Genomic DNA, 21,166 nt, shown 5'->3' on the forward strand with positions numbered 1-21,166 from the left:
CAATATATCTTTGTTTCTTATTTACTTTATGTATAGCAGTTCATTCTTTGTATGGCTGAGTAATATTCCATTGCATACATATACCACATCTTCTTAACCCAATCATCTGTTGATGTATGTCCAGGTTGCTTCTATGTATTGGCTATTGTAAATAGTGCTAGCTATGAACATTGGGGTGCATGTATCTTTTTCAATTACAGTTTTCATCTTTTCCAGATATATACCCAAAAGAGAGATTGCAGGGTCATATAGTAACTCTATTTTTAGTTTTTTAAGGAACTGCCATACTGTTCTCCATAGTGGCTGCACCAATTTATATCCCCATCAACAGAGTAGGAGGGGTATCTTTTCTACACACCCTCTCCAGCATTTATTATTTGTAGACTTTTTGATGAAAGCCATTCTGACCAGTGTGATACCTCATTGTGGTTTTGATTTACATCTCTCCAACAATTAGTGATGTTAAGCATCTTTACATGTGCCTGTTGGCCATCTATATGTCTTCTTCGGAGAAATATCTATTTAGGTCTTCTGCTCATTTTTTGATTAGGTTTTTTTTTTTTGATATTGAGTTGTATGAGCTGTCTGTATATTTTGGATATTAACCTCTTGTTGATGTATTGTTAAAACATTTTAAATAGGTGCTTTGAAGTTTTTGTGTGCTAAAACCAATATTTGGGCCCACTGGGGACTTCCCTGGTGGTGCAGTGGTTAAGAATCCGCCTGCCAATGCAGGAGACACGGGTTCAATTCCTGGTCCAGGAAGATCCCACATGCCCTGGAGCAACTAAGCCCGTGTGCCACAACTACTGAGCCTGCGCTCTAGAGCCTGCGAGCCACAACTACTGAGCCCGCGTACTGCAATTACTGAAATCTGTGTGCCTAGAGCCTGTGCTATGCAACAAGAGAAGCCACTGCAATGAGAAGCCCGTGCACAGCAATGAAGAGTAGCCCCTGTTCACTGCAACTAGAGAAAGCCTGTGCGCAGCAACGAAGACCCAACACAGCCAAAAATAATAAATAAATTAAAGAATATATATATATAAAATAAATAAAACACTATTGTGTCAAAACAAACAAACAAACAACATCTGGGCCCACTCAAAGTCACTTTCTACTGACTGATTTTTCTCCTTAGTGAGGGCTAGACTTTACTATTTCTTTGCATGTCTCTTTCTTGTTGCTGTTGTTGAAAACTGAGCCTTTTAAATAATAAATTATAGCAACTCTCGATTCTCATTTCTCCCTCCTGAGGCATTTTTTTCAGTAATTTGCTAGGACTTAGCTTGCAGAATCTGTTTCCTTCATGGTGTGTGGCTGCTAATATCTCTGCTCAGTTTTTATTATTAGTTTTATATTTATTTTTTAGCCTGCCTTCCTAGAGTTTTCCCTTAAGTGTGCATAGCTTTGTGGTCAGGAAATGATTTGCGTAGAGACTGTGCTCAAATACATCAAACCTGTAAGGCTTCAATCCTCTGACAATGGATTCCTCCAGCATTTCTCAAGTCTTCCTCAGCTTTTACTTTCCATCAAATCCTTTTTTGTCTCCTCTGAATGTGCATGTCATTCCTTGGCCGGACGTATGTGGAGAGCTTATCTAGCTTTTCTATGGCTCTCTCATTTCCAAGGTATCCCTATTGGGCCTAGGTTCAATCCCTGGTCAGTAGATCTGTCCACGGTGGGAAGGTCATTCTTCCTCCCAGAAGTCCCTGATCGGGTAGAGTAAGGATGAAGGGCTTTCATAAGGCCCAACTGTCTTGCCTTAATCATAGTCACTCCTTGAGTGGGAGTCCTGCAAGCCTCACAGCCGAAAAAAAAAAAAAAAAAAAGACCAGTGAGTGGGGTGAAGTATTTATTCAAAATGAAATAGTCTACAGCCTTAAAACAAAAATCATATATGCATATAGTCTTCCCAGGAAGTTGAACTGTTTGAAAAGTAAGTTGGTATTAAAGTTTTGTCAGAGGATGGATGTGATGGATTTGATTAAAGTTCTTAATTTTTCACACATTTGTTTCCTGGTGAGAGGATTATATGCCCCCAGCACTTTCACTTTTGGCTTTTTGTTATGACATGCTTTGGCCAATGGAATATGAGATGACATGCCGCATGCTATATTTGAACAGAAGTTTTTAGATACAGTTTTATAATTTGCCTTAGCCTCTTACACTTCTGTCCTTATGCCAAAAACATGCCCCAGATAGGAGCTGCTCCTTCAACTTGGACTTCAGAATGAGAATACAAGCAGACCTGCAGTCAGGTTTACTGCCTGGACCTTGGTTAGCCAACCAACAACCATTGTGTGATGTGGGTTAAAAGAAAATGCTTGTGTTTATAAGCAACTGAGAGTTTGGTTTGCTTCTCTAGCAAAAGCTGACTAAAATCGGCATGAAAATGTGCCCCTTCGATAAAAGTACTGAATTATCAAGATTAATATTTTTGTGTCACTATAGTAGTAAAAGGAAGCATCTGGGTGGGTTTTCTTCACATTTAGAGGGGTGTTTGGGACTATAAGACTTAAAATATACAGTATGTGGCTTGGGGGAGAGTCTCACCAAGGCCGAACCTGAGATTTGAGAGACTCAAGTGATTGCCTAGTAGGAGAGACAAGTTTTGTGTATAAAGATGCCTTTAGCAGGGAATTCAAGTAGCAGTTTCAAATATGAGCCCAATACTAAAAATACAAGTGTAGATGTTCCAAATGAAAATGTTGATTTTCAGTCAAGTTGCATCTTGAATGGGAAACTCCGTGAAGCAGGTTCAGAATGAATAGCAGAGAGAATTCATTTTTTTTGAAGATCAGGAAGACCAATCAGCACTAACTTGAAAGAGAACAGAACCTACATACTGAACTTAAAACTTTAATATAATAGCACTCCATGACGGGCTTAAAAAATCCTCCCTCAAGTGATGGTCACGTTTTCATAGTATTTTACTCAATGGAGGTTACTACTTACCTTCAGACAGAATTGTTCTGAAATCCTCAAGGGCTTAAAAGGGTTAACAGAGAGATAGCTCTTCTAACATAGGCTGCTGGAGGTGTTCAGCCTTATAAGAAAATAACCTATGGTTTTAGCTGGTTCTGGAAACGTGAAAAGAACTTATAAAAGGAATAACTCTTACACATAATCCAATTCAAACTGGAGGAAAAAGGTCAGGAAAGAGAATGAATGATATTTCTATTTCCCACTTTTCTCTGTATGTGGAGTTCCACATCTCATTGCAAAGTGGTATAGGCCAAGGTGCAGTGAAATCAGAGCCTTGTGATCATTCGATCTTGATTTGTATGGGGCATTGAAACACTCCATCCATCTGATTGCTAATGCTAACCTAGTGACTAAGAAATGTTTCATGATTTCTGTAAAGCTCTTAAAAAAAAAAAAAGGATTGGGGGAGAGGCAGAGGGAAACCCTTGGTGAGTGAAGAGAGCTTCATTTTTAGAATCTTTATATTCTGGAGTGGGATCTAATATTGGCCCTAATCATTGATTAAGTAACAGATTTTAGAAATCACCTTTTTCTCCATTTTCCAAGGTCATAGCAATGACTCCCCTGAATACTAAGTACCCACTGCCTGAAAAATTATAACAATCCTCAGAAAGGATTCTCAATTTTAAATAAAATGTTTGCATCATCAGAGTCTGATATCTCTTGTTAGATCTCACGTCATTTTTTTTTCAAGTACTGCGTTTTATCGGTTTTTTTTGCAAAGTCATCCTGGAATAGTCTTTGTAGAACAGAATAGAATTTTACTGCAGAAAGGGACCTTAGAATTCCTCTGATGTCCCTTCCCTCTTCATCACCATAATTCTAGAGATGAGGAAAGGACCCCCAAGAGCCTTGGTTTCTCATGATTAGGTGAAGACGGTGCTGGGTTTGGATCCCAAGTCCCTTGCCCTCCAAAACATTTATACTCTCCCAAGCCGTCACAGATTAGTTTGGGATCAAAACATTTAGTCCTTTTACTCACCAGGAATCTTTTGAGTAGTGTTACACAGTCCAACTATTCTTCTTCTGTTTTCTCTTTTATAGCTCTAACATTAAAACACAGTTTGGGGTAAAACTGGGTCTCACTACTGACCCTTTGTGGCAGTAAGAGAAAAACATTTTTAACAGTGAAGTTTGAGATTTGAGTGCTCAGTGTTTCTAATTTGATGCTGTCAATGCCACTGACTTCTACTAGTTATTTAGCACATATGAATCATGTTATAGTTTCAAAATACTTTTCTATCAATAGTAACTTCTTAGCATGAACCAGGCTAGATTTATTATTTCCTCTTCCCCCAAACAGCTGTCCTGGTCACATCACATTTGATGAATGTAATTAGTTGCCCAGATGCTTAGCTGTCTGAGCTCCTAAAATCTGCATGGTGCCAGACTAAAGCTTTAGATTAAGGATAGGGACAGTCTTATCTCTGGGGTTTCTGGTTGCCAAGGGCAAGGTTGGAGATGGGCAACGGGGGGATTTGGGAAGAAATAGAAGGACAATCTGCATTCATCGATGGCAACTGAAGAGTTTACATGTATTCCAGTTCTTCCCTGGTTCCAAGAGTCTTGGGAGATCCTGCTTCACCCTGGAAATCTTTTGTAGTGCAGGGAAGGATAAAAGTGGGGAGAAAGGCCATTGGAAGGGTTCAGTACACCCTTGACTGACCCCTCACCTCAAGGAGCAACAACTCTGATTCTCACGGGGAAGGGGTCACTTTAGGTCAGCAATACACCAACACTGGTCTGTTCCTAGTTGCTGTTGATAAGAGGGGACACCTTGAGTGTGTCCCTTGGCATAGTGATACTGAGCATGAACCCAGAGGCAATTCTAAAACTGAAATAAGAATAAGTCTCCTTGGGCACGACTCAAATAGAAAAGCTCTTTGAATCACGACATTTGAATCTGAGTCACTTGCCAGTCTTTTCTTGGTCCTGTAAAGTCAATTTAAGCACTGAGATCTAAACCAGGCTTTTTGATTCTCAGCCTTTCCCCTCTCAGCAACCTTCCATCTCAACCACCCTAGGGGATCAGTAAGATCTCTTTTAGGCACTGATTTTAAAGAAAGACCACTTTTTTTTCTTTTTTTTTTTGTGGTACGCGGGCCTCTCACTGCTGTGTCCTCTCCCGTTGCAGAGCACGGGCTCCGGATGCGCAGGCTCAGTGTCCACGGCTCACGGGCCCAGCCACTTTGTGGCATGTGGGATCTTCCCGGACCGGGGCACGAACCCGTATCCCCTGCATCGGCAGGCGGACTCTCAATCACTGCGCCACCAGGGAAGCCCAGAAAGACCACTTTATACAAGCAGGTTTGGGAGATTTGAGGGCTTGGAAGAGTCACTAGAAATTACTGTCAGTTCTTGCTGTAAAGCTATCTCTGCCCCTGGGACACATGGCCTGCCAGATGGCCCCATAAATCCAATTACCCTCACCTTTCCTCTTCCTCCTTCCATGTTAAAACACTTCTGATTTTCTGATTTAACAGCAATTTCAGGGGAGTTAAAACAGATGCAACCTAACAGAAGTCCTGACCCTCCATTGCCACCAGTGCACTGACGGGGCATCATCACGAATTACATTTTTAGAGACTTGCAAGTGTTATATTGGGCTGGGTCATATTTAGGTCATCTTCCCTCCCCCTCCCCCTCCCCAATCCCTCTGATTTTTAAAAGACCTTCTGAGAGTCTACAACCAGATTTGTGAGAAGTTCTTAGTCATCGTCTAAACTTTCAGGTCTCATGCTGCTGTTTAACGCTGTCCTCTTGACTTCCAAAGTCCTGCCTCGTGGACCTTGAACTTCACGCCTGTAGGAAAAACTGAATGTAAGATTCCAACACTCACCCTTTTAAATTCTTTCCCAGTTTCAATCCCTTCCTTAGCTTCTGTGTCCCACATCCCTATTTCCACTATCTCCCCCCTCTCCCCATACAATCGTAAATCTTCAGGTTATTAGATGAGGGGCATGGTTGGTCTTCACCACTTAGGGTGTGACCCCTCTTCCATATAATAGCCACTTATGTAGCCGAATGCCTTTTGGAGCTTTCCTTCCTTGGTCCCCAGTAGCCACCCCTCCAAACCGAACCATTCTGAGTGTTCTTACCTCTTCCTGCTAACTTCATGTTCTACCTGGTATCTCACGTGTCTCACTGTCCTATTAAGAAGCTGGGCAGATTGGGCATAATGGCAAGACAATGTCAAGGAGCTTACGTATGTTTCTGCGTTATAATAAGGTGTGTGATTAAGTGTAGATTTAAGGGTCAAATTCTAACTGAACTCTCTCCCTTCTGCTCAGAGAATTCAGCAGTCATATGGTTCAAAATGGCTTGTTACCAAAATCTGATGCTGCCATTGAACATTCCGGTTTCACTGCTTTGAGTAGGGGTTACACGTTTTATATCAGAGCCAGAAGGAACCAAAAAAGTAACAAATAGAAACAAAGAAAGGGAGTTTGAAAGGCAGGGACTGTTAAAAGAGCAACAGAAAGACTGCAAAGTGAAAACATTAAGCTAAGGAAACAGCACAAAGTGCAGGCGTGTATAACAGCAATGCCACATGAAAATGTAAGGGGTCATATATGGATAATTTAGAGGAAATTACTCTGAAAAGAACTTTCTGGTTAGTTGGACAAGGAACAAAAACAACTATCTGCTGTCGTCGTAGTATCCTTAGCACCCAGCCCAGTGCTGCCAATGAATATTTGTATAAGAATTAGAACACTGGCCAAAATACCAGATGTTTTCAGAAAAACTATACATTTCGGTGACACAGCCACTTCTATGCCCCACAGGCCCCATCTATGGCAGGGCATCAATAGGCTACTGTTCATGAGGCTGCATGGGGGGCGGGGCGGTGGGACGCGAAGAGGAAATAAGCTCTGCTGAGCTGGTATGAGACCACCCTTGAGGTGTGCCTTTTACGTTATTGTCTGCCAGTTTCCTGGCCAACTTCTGTCTCCACCTCGTCGACCCAAGGCCACCGAGGAGTTAGCCGGGGGCGGTGTTCTGTGGTTGCCACTGGGAACCTCTTGGGGCACCACGCCTCTATTCCCTTGGCGTCTCTCGCCTTCACCTGCCGCGCTGCCCCTCGCGCGTCTGCAAAGATGCAGAGGTCGAAGCACATTGCCGTGCGGTGCTTGAAACGCTCTCAGAACGAGCCTCCGGCGCCCGGCCACTAACACCAAACGGGATCCTGGGATCGCCTCTAGGATCCCTGTGGGTGCTCCCGCCCCCTCCTGAGGTCCCCCCTCCCCAACTCTAGGCTTGCGTCCCCGGCCCACGCCCGCCACTTGAGGGTCGTCCCAGGGTCGCTGAGGTCCTACGCGCCGCTGGGCTCGCGGCGTGAAGGGAGGCGGAAGGCGGGAACCGAGGGGGGGCGCCCGAGCTCGCGCGCCACGCAGCCCAGCGCGGGATTTGCCGCCTTCAGCTGCAGCAGCTGCAGCGGCGGCGGCGGCGGGAAGAGGGGCGGAGGGCGGTGAGGAGGGCTGCAGCCCGGACCAGGAGGGAGGGAGGGGGGCCGGGAGGCTGTGCCAGGCGAGCCGGAGGGGTGCTCAGCGCTCCCCCGCCCTCCTTCCGGGAGCGAGGATGCAGACTCTGGAACTGGCGCTGCTGGGCTGAGGCGGAGGCAGGGGAGTTGAAGCGCGCGCGGCTCGGTGAGTGTGTCTCCTGAGCGCGGAGAGGCGGTGGGAGGCGGAGGACGAGGAGGAGGAGGAGGAGGAGGAGGAGGAGGAGGAGGAGGAGGAGGGAGAATGCCCGGAGCCGCCGCCGCTGCCGCCGCCGCCGCCGCCGCGATGCTCCCGGCTCAGGAGGCTGCCAAGCTGTACCACACCAACTATGTGCGGAACTCGCGGGCCATCGGCGTGCTGTGGGCCATCTTCACCATCTGCTTTGCCATCGTCAACGTGGTGTGCTTCATCCAGCCCTACTGGATCGGCGACGGCGTGGACACCCCGCAAGCCGGCTATTTCGGGCTCTTCCACTACTGCATCGGCAACGGCTTCTCTCGGGAGCTGACCTGCAGGGGCAGCTTCACGGACTTCTCCACGCTGCCCTCGGGAGCCTTCAAAGCCGCCTCCTTCTTTATCGGCCTCTCCATGATGCTCATCATCGCCTGCATCATTTGCTTTACCCTCTTCTTCTTCTGCAACACGGCTACGGTGTACAAGATCTGTGCCTGGATGCAGCTCACCTCCGGTGAGTGCGCGCTCACCTCCGCGGAGGCGGGGGGACCCGGGGCGCTCGAGCCGGGGAGGGACGGGAGTGGGAGGGACTGGGAGGCCGTGCGCTCCGCTGGGGGCCGAGCAACTTGAATCCGCTCTGGCGGGAGCCCTTGGAGGCCGGAATCCCCGGGGTTCCCCAGCCTCGACACCAGCGCCTCGTCCCGGGGCTTTCGAGAACCTCCAAAGTGTGGGGCACGCCACCCAGAGGGACGCGGTGGAGGCAGGGCGGTTGCTGGGCCGAGTCCCCTACGAACTAGAGATGGGGAGAAGAAGCGGGGGCTCAGGGCGCGAGCTGAGGGACTAAACGGGAGCTGGCAGCGAGGCGAAAAGCGGATTTGGAGTGATTGTAGTGCAGGGAGGGTCAGCCTGCTCTGTGGCTCTCTGGGACGGTTTCAGTCACCGCTTCTTGAGGGTGGTTGAGAGCTGGAGTGAAGTTGCTTGTCCCGGGAAGTTATAAAATTTTTATCGTCCATCTGGAGGTGAAGAAATTCGAATTCCGTTTTGGGTTTTACCCTTTTAAGAAAAAAATGTAGCTAAGAATGTTCCTTCGCAATTCCCCAATGTCACGTCTTCAGTTTGCTTCCTTGTCAGAGCAAAGGTCCTTCCATTTCATCTTTAAACAGAGAAATCTTGAGGGAATCAAGATTTCTCAAGATCTCAGTTTTGGGGAAGTGGCTTTAGGAAGATGGGCAGAGAGGAAAGCTTGTTTCATTGGTGTTTCTGATCACTCTTTGCCTGTGGATGATAGATGGTTGCTAGCTGGAGAATATGAGAGTACTTTTTCTGAGCATCAAAGTTACTTTTAACCCAGAAAGGATGGGGGTGCATTTCCTGGTGGCTTTGGAGAATCCTGAAACAAAACTGACTCCTTTCCCTACCTCCCGTGATCCCGATTCCCTTTCTGCTAGTCACCTTGGGTGCCCTGCCTTCTAAAGGCAGACTCCATCCTCCAACACTTGACACCCTCCTGTTTTTGTTTTGATTTTATGGATGGTCTGGTTGTGAAGGGATATAGGATGTCTCAGGCAGCCACATTCTCATGTGTATTTTGTTTTATTTTGTAGTTCTCTTTCTTAAAGGTGTTACCTTCAAGATTTTGTAGTTTTTCCTATGCTTGGGAAGGTTTTCTGGGGAGTAGGGCTTTGATCCCTGAGTTTACCAGAATGTTGCAGGACGATTAAGTCCTGAAGGGGGCCGGACAAGAGCATTAAGTTCATGATCTTATACTGCTAGTTTACTGTAGGAGAAGCTTGTGGGAGAATGAACTTGTTTGGAAGTATTTGCTTTGTATTAAGTATGCCTCAGCTGGTTTTGATTTGCCATATACCGTGAACATGTGCACATGAGAGGCAAGAAATGTACACCAGTAGAGAACACACCCCCCAGAAAATATACCATTATTCTTCTGAAATATGAGTTTTCTGCTTTTCCTTCTGTCCTTCCACCCCCAGCTTCTTGAAGCACCCTCCCCCATTTTTATATATAATGTTGTCTTTTATGGCCATTTCAAGAGCAGACTAACTTTGAGATTTGGAATAAATTCATATATTATTGTTGTTCTTGGCACTTAGATCTGGTTTGACTTTGAAGATAGCAGGACGTTGAGGATGCAGATGCTTTAGAAAAAAAGAATTGACCCTGCACAGCTAATTTTAATTTTTCTAAGTTAAATGACCTATTTAGACTGGTGATTCAAATTAGATTCTTTTTCAAAGGCCTGAAAGTAATTTGCAGGTGATTTCTCAACATGTTATAAGATATTTTATTTTTGTGAGATTTTGTGCTCTAAACCAAAGTTGTTGTTGTTTTAAAAAGGAAAGAAAACTATCTTTGGTAAAAAATTACCATTTTGAAGTTAATACAAACTGCAACTATTACAATGTTTTTTTCTTTCCTCTTCCTGGAATAGAGCACACAAAAATCATTTATTCTGCAGTAGTGAAATATGATGTCATGTTTTCAGAAATTTGACATCAGTATACTGTCCTGTTTCCCATATACCAATGTAAAATGTAATGATAGCCTTTGTACTGATGAAGATATAAGGACATTTACTTCATTTTAGGAGAAGTCCAGATCCCTAAGTCTCTGGCGTACTTTAAAAATCTTTATTTTCAATTTATTTGGTATTTTATTTCTAGGTAAACCACAGGAGGACATAATCTTATTTATTACTGAAGTATATTAATTAAAAAAGAATTGATTATGAATCAAAGTCAATTATATTAAGAGTTAAAGTCAGTTTTATTCACAGATGTTTTTAAAGGATGGGATAAAGAAGGTATATCTGAATAAAGTCTTGTTTAACGTGCTTTTAAGGTGTTTAAAGTCTCATGACACTAACAGTAAATTTAACATAATGTATTGTAAGTTACTGTCAAAGTTTAGTTTCTAACCTTTAGGTTATTTCTTTTTAATGTTAAGAAGGCTTCTCATAATTTAAGTGTACCTAGGCCTCTCAAGTGTAATTTTCTAACTATTAAGATGAGACTTAATGTGCCGTTTGCTTGAGACTGTTTAACCTTCATTAGAAGTCAAATGATTAAGTTGTGTATTTAGTTATCTAAGCATTTTACTAAACCTCGTATATCAGAGCCAGGTGGAATATCCCATATGAAATGATACACTAAGATGATGAAGCAGGAGACTTTCTTGTGGCAATACAACATCAAGAATTATTCTTTTTATGATTCTGAACAATGAACTAGAAAAACTACTTTATTTATTGGACCTGAAAATGATGTTGCTTTCTACCTAGATGTGCAAAGCGCACATAATTAATGGTGCTATTATGAACACCTGCCCTCTCCGCGCTCTCCCCTCTGAATCATCATTAACCTCAGTGGAGTGAAACTACAGAATCAGGAGCTAATATGTCACACTTCTTCCAGATGTAATCCTATACTTAGGGACTATGCCAAACATAAAGACTGAAGACAGAAAAATAATGTATAAAATAAATAATAACAATTAGAGATGCAAAATTTCCCCAATTCACAGAGAGACAACTTCTTGAGAAGAGAGATGTTTCTTCTTTCTGTATGATTTCTCTACTAATAAGAAAGAGGTAGATCTGTACTTGTCAAGCAGGGCAATAAAGTACAGATCTTTTTTTTTTTTTAAATCAGGATGGCAAGGGGCTTTTGTCTTTCTGGGAGCTTGACTCTCTGCTTTCATGTATTTGTTTTCAAATCAGTATTTCAGTCTGTTTCCAAGTCTATTAATAGCCAAGTTTCATAAAGGTGGGGTTTTGTTTGTTTTACTATCAACCATGTCTTAAATTTTTTTCAGAGACGCAAGTTTTACCCATTATAGGCCAATGAAATCTTTTATTTTTTTAATAAGCTAAAGCATTAAGGCAGAATTTAAGGGTTTTAGACATCCACCACAGACTTTTTGGTGGAAAACTGCAGATGAGGAGGTACTTGGTTTCATCTGTGAATAAGGGGCACCGGATCCAGTTAGATTTCCATATTTGGTAGGGATAAGATAGGAGGAGGGGGTTGCATTCACCCGATCCCTATCTCTGGTCATTCTGAGTGTACCAACAGGAAGGGCCACCAAGATGGCGAGGCTCTGTGGCAAGGGTTAAGGGCTGAATTGCTTAGTTACCTTCACCAGCCTCCCAGCCTTAGTTTTCCCCAGCTCTTTTTAATCAGCTTGTTTTCTTAAATTTTATACCTTTGTCATTTAGTTGAGATGAGAGTCACCTGAGGAAATTACTGCATTTCTTAGCCTGCAGGAAGAGCCTTGGCAATGTTGTACCATTCTCTCAGGGCACCTTGCTCTTTTCATATATATCTTATCAGCATTTGAGATTACAAATGTGTTTGTTTGTTTATTTGTTTAATGTCTGTCTTTCCCAGTATACTGAAACTTCTTTAAATCCATGTCTGTTTTTCATATAGCATAGAGGTCAAGATCATGGACACTGGAGTAAAAAGATGTGGGTTTGAACCCTGGCTCTGCTACTCATTGACTGTATGACCTAGGGAATTAATTTCTCTGTACTTCAGTTGCTCATCTGCAGAGTGAGCATATAATTGTACTTATCTCAGGAGATTGGTGCAAGGATTAAATAAGCCAAGGTATACAGGAGAACAGTGTCTGGCACATAGTAGGCAAGCAGTATAGTTGTGTTAGGTAGGGTTACTGTTCTTATGTTATTATTACTACTGTATCTTGGCACACAGTAGTACGTATATGTCTGGCACATAATAGGTGTTCATTTTTATTGAGTTAATGAATAAAAAAATGAATGATTAATGGCATGAAGAATGAAAAGAGAAGGAAGTGATTTAAAATGTCCCACATGCCATGTTGAGAAGTGAATACCATATACTTTGAAAGCCATGATGCTCATCTTTCTCATTGGTTTGTGGCATCAGCAGTAATTGCACTTAAGGAATTCTTCCAAAATTCTTTGATGGCAGTGGTTGTGACTTGACAGCCTAATTCATGATGAGCTTATTCCCAAATGGAGGGTTTTTCTGATGCATAGGTAATGATCTTTATTACAATGCTAGGATATAATTAATTATATCTTAGGATTCAGCAAAATTTCCCTAACCTTTTAGTTTCTCATGGAAAAAAAAATCATGTTATTCAAAATGGAGGTTTTATGTAAGGATCAAAAGGTCAGGCCTTTTTTTCATAATAGAGGGGACTCCTGTTCCAGGTTGGGTTTCCTTGCACGCCTATAGGAGCAATCTGGACAGGAGAAGAGGATATGTCTTCCAGGTTTTCCTTTCTTCTTTCTGGGCGTCAGAGCAGATGTGCTCTTCTTGGACATGCAGGCTGGCTCAGATGGGTGGCCCAGCATGTGCAGAGCTCTGATGGGGAACTCTGAAAAGAGGACAAGGTCTGGATTTACTCAAGTTCAGGACCATCATCACCAGTTCTTTATCTGGGTGGTGCTGAGCATGTGAGAAAGTGAGGTCTTGCCTCTTGGAGCTGCTAATCCATCCTAAGTTCAGAGTTATGGAATGGCCCTGAAGAGGGTTTTTTCCTCTGCCAGTGCATTTCAAATACTCCCCCAGATTGCAGAGAAGAATGTGTACTCCCAGGGAAGACAGTTTTCATTTTCTTACAACACATTTCACTTATAAGAATTTTCGATTTACCAAGCCAAACTTACAAGAAAATGATTTGAAATGAGAATTTAGAAACTGTTTTTTTTTTTTGCTTTTATGTAGTATGACAAGGACTATGACAATGAAGAGATGTTGGAAAACATATTAATGTGAATATCAAATGATTTTTATAACAGTGAGATTTTAAGTGAACATTTGTGAAAAATAACAGACCCCGTATAGCCCATAGGTATATTATTAGGTGGTTTCTTTTCTTGGTGTGAGGCTTCACATTTAACGGCTTTTTTCCATTGTAAAAATGTTAAAAAGGCGCTTATATGCATTTATAGATAATATATATATACACATACATACATAACCAGAATATGGTATCAGGTACTTAACATGAAAATGATTATTTAGTGATTGGTGCTTCTGTTTGGTGTGATGATATCATGCAGTAAAGAGAATCCAGGTGGCCAGGCCAGTATGTTACATTTTATGTACATACCTTAGAAATCTTAAAAGTGAGTAAAATTTTAAATGAAAAATACCCAAAAAACAAAAAACCCCAAACCCAGCAGAGCATACAGCTATAGTTGCTGCATGTGGCTCAATGCCCTTCTGCGTGTGGTGTGAGGAGATAAACTATGGGGAGAGGAGAAGAGAGAACTTCAGATCGCACTGGCATGAAGCAAAGAACACTCCAGGAGAATTCTAATTTGGGGGCTTCATAGCATGATAACTGGGAGAGTTTTAAAGTGCAATTTCCATAATGTATTTGAACTTTGGGGGTCAGCACCAACTTTAATTAATGTGATTTTTCCTTATAATGAGTCAAGTGGAGTTTTTATTTGATATGAGGAAAGACCAAGGTGCTGACCTTTATTCTTAATAATAACAAGAAGATATTAATAATGACAGAAAGCTAAGAGGCTAAGAGGCTGGTTCACATAGCAAATAGTAGGTAAGTTATTTGATGATTTAAACATAAAGCTGTTATGAAAAGTCATTAGGGCCTTTTGAGGAAGGAAAGAAACAACACCCTCCTCCCCCAGCATCCTAAATGTTTACATAACTAATATCATGCAGCTCTCAAATTATAATTACGATTCTGTGACGCCTGTACTGCACAAGGTCACAGCGCCATCCATAGTTAAATTGTCCTAACTGCAATCTTGAGCACATTTCTCATTGCTTCTGCTAGAATAAAACAGAAGAATGAGTAGCTTGCAAGAGGAAGATAAATAATTTTTTGATCAATATAGACATGAACCATATCTAATTACTATTGAGCAGGGTGAAAAAAGAAAGCAAACTTGTTTGAAATGGAGTTGCTGGCATGGAATTGCCAGAATGGGTCTCTCGTGCCTGGATTCTGATATCATTCCTAATGAAACCAGGTCTGCAGTAGTGTAGGGACTGTCTGTGTGTCCTTAATAGGAGAAAAGATCCTAAATGATAGGCTGTGTGAAGTTAGTCTAATTGCATGAAATTTTGAGATTATGACTTATCAATGAAAGGGCTAGTGGAAGAGTAGTGAAAGGTAGCGAAATGAATAATAAATAGTTGTAGATCAGAAAAGAGGCCTTAGCTCAAAGGCAGACATGCAGAACTTAACTAATCAGAAAAGTTTCACACTAGAAAATGATGGCAAACAGGAGCTTGAAGGGAACTCAACTTTGGCTTTAGTACAGAATGCATCATAGGCCCGTTTACTTAAGTGTCTGGAAACTCCTGCGGTGGGGTGCTTTGTATGGCCTTTTTTTGGTTTCAATGAAGATCAAGAGTGAGGTTGTAAAAATCAGAGTGGGAAATGTGTATCATCATTGACAGGAGGCTCAGTATTTGAAACACAGGCAAATAGATCCAGATGTGAAGAATGACAGGGACATAGAAGAGTGACAGCAAAAATAAATGAAGTATGAATAGAGAAGACATGAAGAAATTCAAGGTTGAAAAGCCTGTGAAATTTGATAACATCAAAAGCCCGTTGAATTTGATATCATCAATGGCTTAAAAATGTATTGACACAGGATAAGTAGAGAGCTGGAATATGCATTACAGTGCAAAGCTGTGTGCAAATCCCAATTGTCAAGAAAGAAAAATTATGGATCCACCCCCCTGTAGGAAGTTGCAGTAGATTCTAAAATCAAGCTATACAAAGAGAGAGATGATAGAGGTTCTTGTATGGCAGATGCAAACATGAGGATTAAATAAGTCAACCTAAGAAAGAAAAGGTCATTGTAAAATTTGATAAATAGCATTCCTCCAGTTTCTCTTTGAAATTCCAGTTCCAGATTGTGAAGCTAAATTGATTTCTATAATGCCTTTACAGTGAGCATTTAGGGTAAATATATTTGCAGAGCATTTTAAGAACATATATAGTTATAAGCTAGATTAATTGAATTTATCTAAATTTCAGATGATTAATAACCAGCAATATTGTGGTCTGTGTAATGCTACATATTATTTAACTGAATGTCCATGTTTTAACCAGTTGACTGGACAAGATGTAGTACTGACTAGTTGGCATTTTTAAAAAACCTTCATAGAGAAAGAATTGCTGTACTGTAGCATTTTACAAATCATGGTTGGTGACCCTTTGATAGGTCATGATATCAGTTTAGTAGATAATGATCAGCGTTAAAGCTTGGATTAAAAAAGAATACAAAATGTGAATGCAATGCAGATAATAAGGGTTTTGTGAAAACTTTATTTCCTAAAATATTTACATATGTGTATGTGGACTAGATTGCAATGTATTGCTTACTATGGGCTGTATTCAAAATGTGTGAAAGATACTATTCCAGAGAAAAGATGATGTAGTATGAATTTAGAAAAATAATTACCTCTTGTTTGGAAAACTGTGAAAGTTTGCACCAATTCATAGGTAATTTTGCATTAAAGGGTAGATTAGGTTTTTACCTATACTTAATCTAAACAATTTGAGACATTTTTCTTATCTCACTTCCATTAATGACTTAATGCTAATGTACCCCAATTAAATTGTGGGTTGAATGAAAATAGGAATTATTTTTTCTAGATGTGATTTGATTGACCATTTATGTGAAAAAAAATGACATGGTCATAAAGCAACAATCTGTCTAAGCAAACATTTAAATAAGTATGATTAACCCAGTGCCAAGTGAATATAGACTCACAGGCTTTTAGAAGTTGGAGGGATATTAAAAATTATTTAGCAGTCTCCTCGTTTCCTCGATAAAGAAATAATAATGGTAAATACTATTAAGCAACTACCATTTGCAAAAACCTTAGTATATTTAGTTTGTATATTTAACCTTCACAACAAACCTACAAGGTTAGAATTATTATATACATTTGCATATGAAGAAGTTGAGGCTTAAAAAATTGTTCAAGGTCACAGAGCCAGTAAATGATTTGAACCAAAATCAGACTCTCCCCGGTCTGACAGAATATTTTGCGTCTGAGGCTGAGAGAAATTGTCTTGCCAAAATTACACCTTGATAGAGTTGAAACTAACACATCTGATTCCCAGTGCAGTGCCTTTTCTATCACTTTCTTTTTCCTCCTAACTTAAATGTGCATTTGCAACATTTTGTATCAACATGAAAGGAAGGATCTGGTATTTACAGGGAAGATATCTACATGTTTATCAGGCTTCCCTCTTCAAGCATACTTAGGTGTGATGAGGTACTCCTCGTCCTATCCTTCTCATTTTCATAAGCTAGAGCCTGAGTGGTTCTTTACCCACCTTGTCCCCTTGGTTATATCTCAGATCTCCTTGCTGTTATTCTTAGAGTGTGAATTCCTGTAGGAATGTCCGCATTACTGGCTCTGTGTCATCCATTTCTGCCCTGCGTCAAATGTAGAAACATTCTTAATAGGTTTGCTTATTGATGGCAATGGTGAAGGTGGTGATGGTAGACAGGATCACCAGGTCACAGACACAGTTCCAGAAAGGGTAAAAATAGACTTGGGCAGCTTTTGGAGGCATTAGGGAACTGGGTATAGATTTACATCGTGACTTGGCTGCTTATTGGCTGAATGATTTTGGCCAAGTCGTCTAACTACTCTTGACTTTCCATTTTCTTGATGTCATTTTTCTAAAGTTAACATAATTGTATTTTGGATACGTAAAAAGAGGCTGTAGGTTATGGACATTAAAAACATATCATCTGCTAACCAAGTGTTGCTGTGCCTTTATCAATAAAGTGAATATTAGGAAAACCGTCAAAGACAGGGTGAAATTAAAGGAGGAAGCAAGTAGGGAACAATTATAGACAGATATCTAGAGTTAGATTTCTCAGTATAATGAGACTTTAAATAAAAACACCGGGACTTCCCTGGTGGTGCACTGTGGTTAAGAATCCGCCTGCCAATGCAGGGGACACGGGTTTGATCCCTGGTCCGGGAAGATCCCACATGCTGTGGAGCAACTAAGCCCGTGTCCCACTACTACTGAGCCTGCACTCTAGAGCCCAAGAGCCACGACTACTGAGCCCACATGCCACAACTACTGAAGCCTGCACGCCTAGAGCCTGTCCTCCGCAACAAGAGAAGCCGCTGCAATGAGAAGCCCACGCACTGCAACGAAGAGTAGCCCCCGCTCGCCACGACTAGAGAAAGCCAGCATGCAACAACGAAGGTCCAACACAGCCCAAAATAAATGAATTAAAAATAAATAAATAAAAACACCTATATTCTTAGGATTATTGAATTAATGCATGTAAAACACTTAAAACTGGACCTGGCACACAATAAGCACTCAATAAATGTTAGCTATGATTGGCATTGTTGTTGTTATTACTACCACTAAAGAGAGCAGGGCTGGAGAAGTGGTTAGTATTCAGAAAATTTAGTAGACAGAACAATTGGACTCACAATACACAACTTAAAGAAGGATAATTTCATTTCACAACCTGTATATGCCAGACCTACCTCATTCTGAGGATCAAGAAAGATAATGGCTGTGAAAGCCTTTTAGAAACTGCAGTGTTATATAAATGCCATTGTGATTCTTAGAATAAATTTTGTACAGTTACTAAGAAAACACCATATTCAGTTAAGAGTTTAATTTTGTGTTGACGGGGTCTAGCTCTTCCATTTTATTTGTCTACAGCAGTGACTCAAAAGTAACAAGAATATATTTTGGAGATAATGTTGAAATATTTAATAAGTTCAACTGAACTAACCTGAAAAAAGAAGCCATGTTTTAAAGGCAATGTGGACAAGACAATCTTCTGATTGTGTCAAGACCTAAGCACTTAGGCATTCTTGTTAAGTTCCCCCCCACTGACAGAGAAATATCAGGTATTACCCTCTTCACAAAAGAAAAATTGAATATTCTCTATCTCTAATAACACCATGTAATAGGAACAAATCAGAAGAAGCATTTTATTCTGTGTTATTTTACAGGTAACTGTAATATATTGAAAATTAGGTTTCTCAATATGTGAATCTGTGAATCTTTTTCCTCCTAAAGAAAATAGTGATTTAAGATTCTCAGATTTATACTCAAATGAAGATTGTGTTGCTCTGTTTTTCATTAGCATGTTAATTCCTTGTATTTCTTTAGCTTTTCTAAAGAAGGCTTTAAAAAAGCTCAACATTGTTTCTTATTAATAGTCTCCTTTCAGAGTCATGTACCAAAATGTTCATTGCAGCTCTATTTACAATAGCCAGGAGATGGAGACAACCTAAGTGTCCATCATTGGATGAATGGATAAAGAAGATGCGGCACACGTATACAATGGAATATTACTCAGCCATTAGAAGAAGCGAAATTGAGCTATTTGTAATGAGGTGGATGGACCTAGAGTCTGTCATACAGAGTGAAGTAAGTCAGAAAGAGAAAGACAAATACCGTATGCTAACACATATTTATGGAATTTAATAAAAAAAAACTCATGAAGAACCTAGGAATAAAGACACAGACCTACTAGAGAATGGACTTGAGGATATGGGGAGGGGGAAGGGTAAGCTGAGACAAAGTGAGAGAGTGGCATGGACATATATACACTACCAAACATAAAATAGATAGCTACTGGGAAGCAGCCGCATAGCACAGGGAGATCAGCTCGGTACTTTGTGACCACCTAGAGGGGTGGGAAGGGGAGGATGGGAGGGAAGGAGATGTAAGAGGGAAGAGATATGGGAACATATGTATATGTATAACTGATTCACTTTGTTATAAAGCAGAAACTAACACACCATTGTAAAGCAATTATCCTCCAATAAAGATGTAAAAAAAAAAGTCTCCTTTCAGGTTTAAAGTCATCAGCTTATTGTAAAATGAGAGTATCCATTTGTTACGACTGCATCTATGACTATGACCCAAACTGCTGGATTGAATAATGAACAAATGAACATTCTCTGTTCTACATAGTATCAAGATCCCTTTGGTGGTGAATATCCAGAGCTGAGGTTGACAAGAGAACTTATTAAATAAGCATTCTGGATCAGACCATTTGCTTCTAGAGATGCTGGTGAAGAGATGCTGGTGAGCACTGCTGGGCAGCCTCCCAACTGCATCCTGCAGAGGATGGTGAATAGCTCTGCTCTTGCAGACCTCTCAGTCTGTTGGAAAGGGCTCTCTAGCAAGATGAGCTGGGATGGGGAAATGGGCCAGGATCTGTCCAGCTCTGGTTCAGTTTCCTGAAGACCCCTCCATGCACTGCAAGATGGGCTCTAGAGGGAGCTCCAGCCCTGTCATCTTCTCAGAACTTTCCTTTTTATAGGGTCAAGTCCAGAGTCATTTTCCCCCGACACTATGTGTAAGATAGCATTTTAGAGCTTGGAGGGCGGAGGATAAAATATGAAGGCTGAAAAAGAATAGGCATTCATCCAAAATGCAAGCAGTAGACGGGAACACTCATTTACCTATGAGGAAAAAGCCAGCTCCTCCTGGACTTTTTTGCAGTCCTTTGCCTTGATATAAATTCTTTGAAATTACTCTCTATAACTTATCTGACTTGTTAAGAAGCTGTTGTGACTTTCCACTGACCTACTCTTTTTAGAGGACTCATTGGGATGGTCTTTCTCCCCTCTGAACATTTTGGCTCTGGTTTCTCAGCTTGAAGATGGACACTTTGCAATAACTTGGACATCCCCGGAGAATTGGCAGGTCACTGGAGACCTACTAATAGTAGGTTACTGTAGAATTCAAAAGAAGTTGAGGCATACAGAACTGCAGGATTCTAAATAGCTGTTTGATCTTGGTGGTCATGAACGATGCATTATGGTTGCAGGTTGCGTCTCTGTGTTACTGAACCAAACTTGGGTCCACTCACCCACTCGAAGTAAAGCCAATCTGCTGACACCAGGTTGTGGTGAAGGAAAGTGCAGTGCTAACTGTAGGGCGCCAAGCAAGGAGTTCAGGACAGCTACTGCTCAAAACACCTGAACTCCCTGATGGGTTTCAGTAAAGTATTTTTACAGGCAAGGTGAGGGAGGGGTGTGCATGTGATCAGCTCATGCACAATTCTCTGATTGGCTGATGGTGAGGACAGGGTGGTGTCACAGGTTAACTTTATCAATCCTTAGGCGCCAGTAGGGCTGGGGGCTATGTGCTCATGATCATCAAGTAGTTAATTTCTTCCATTTGGCCGTGGTTTTAGCTCTGTAAAACAACTCAGGAAATGTGCATCAGATATTATCTAGGTACTTCAGAGAGGAGCTACAGCAGAGGATATGGGGGAGGGGTCTGTCCTGGGAGGATTCCATAGGGTTCTGCTTGGTTACATCTGCAGCAGCCTGAGCATGTTTTGAAATTTAAAAAAAAAAAAAAAATGTAGAATTGGAAATACCATTTCTTGGGAAACTTTAGGGACTTTGCAGAATTTAAAAATAATGTTTACAATAACTTAGAACATGGACCCCAGCCATAAGCAAGTAATGCTTCACATGATCAGA

General features: G+C 41.3%; 1 protein-coding gene across 1 annotated transcript in view; it reads left to right on the plus strand.

The window, feature by feature from the left end:
* The first annotated feature begins 7,727 nt into the window (after positions 1–7,727).
* The window catches only part of LHFPL3 (LHFPL tetraspan subfamily member 3), a 527,690-nt gene continuing 514,251 nt past the window's right edge, over positions 7,728–21,166 (plus strand). The window contains exon 1 of the mRNA XM_060157246.1: positions 7,728–8,172. Coding sequence (XP_060013229.1) covers positions 7,728–8,172 — 445 coding nt within the window. The remainder of the gene's footprint in view (positions 8,173–21,166) is intronic.

The sequence above is a fragment of the Lagenorhynchus albirostris genome, chromosome 8, assembly GCF_949774975.1.
Source record: "Lagenorhynchus albirostris chromosome 8, mLagAlb1.1, whole genome shotgun sequence".
Taxonomy (NCBI): Eukaryota; Metazoa; Chordata; class Mammalia; order Artiodactyla; family Delphinidae; genus Lagenorhynchus; species Lagenorhynchus albirostris.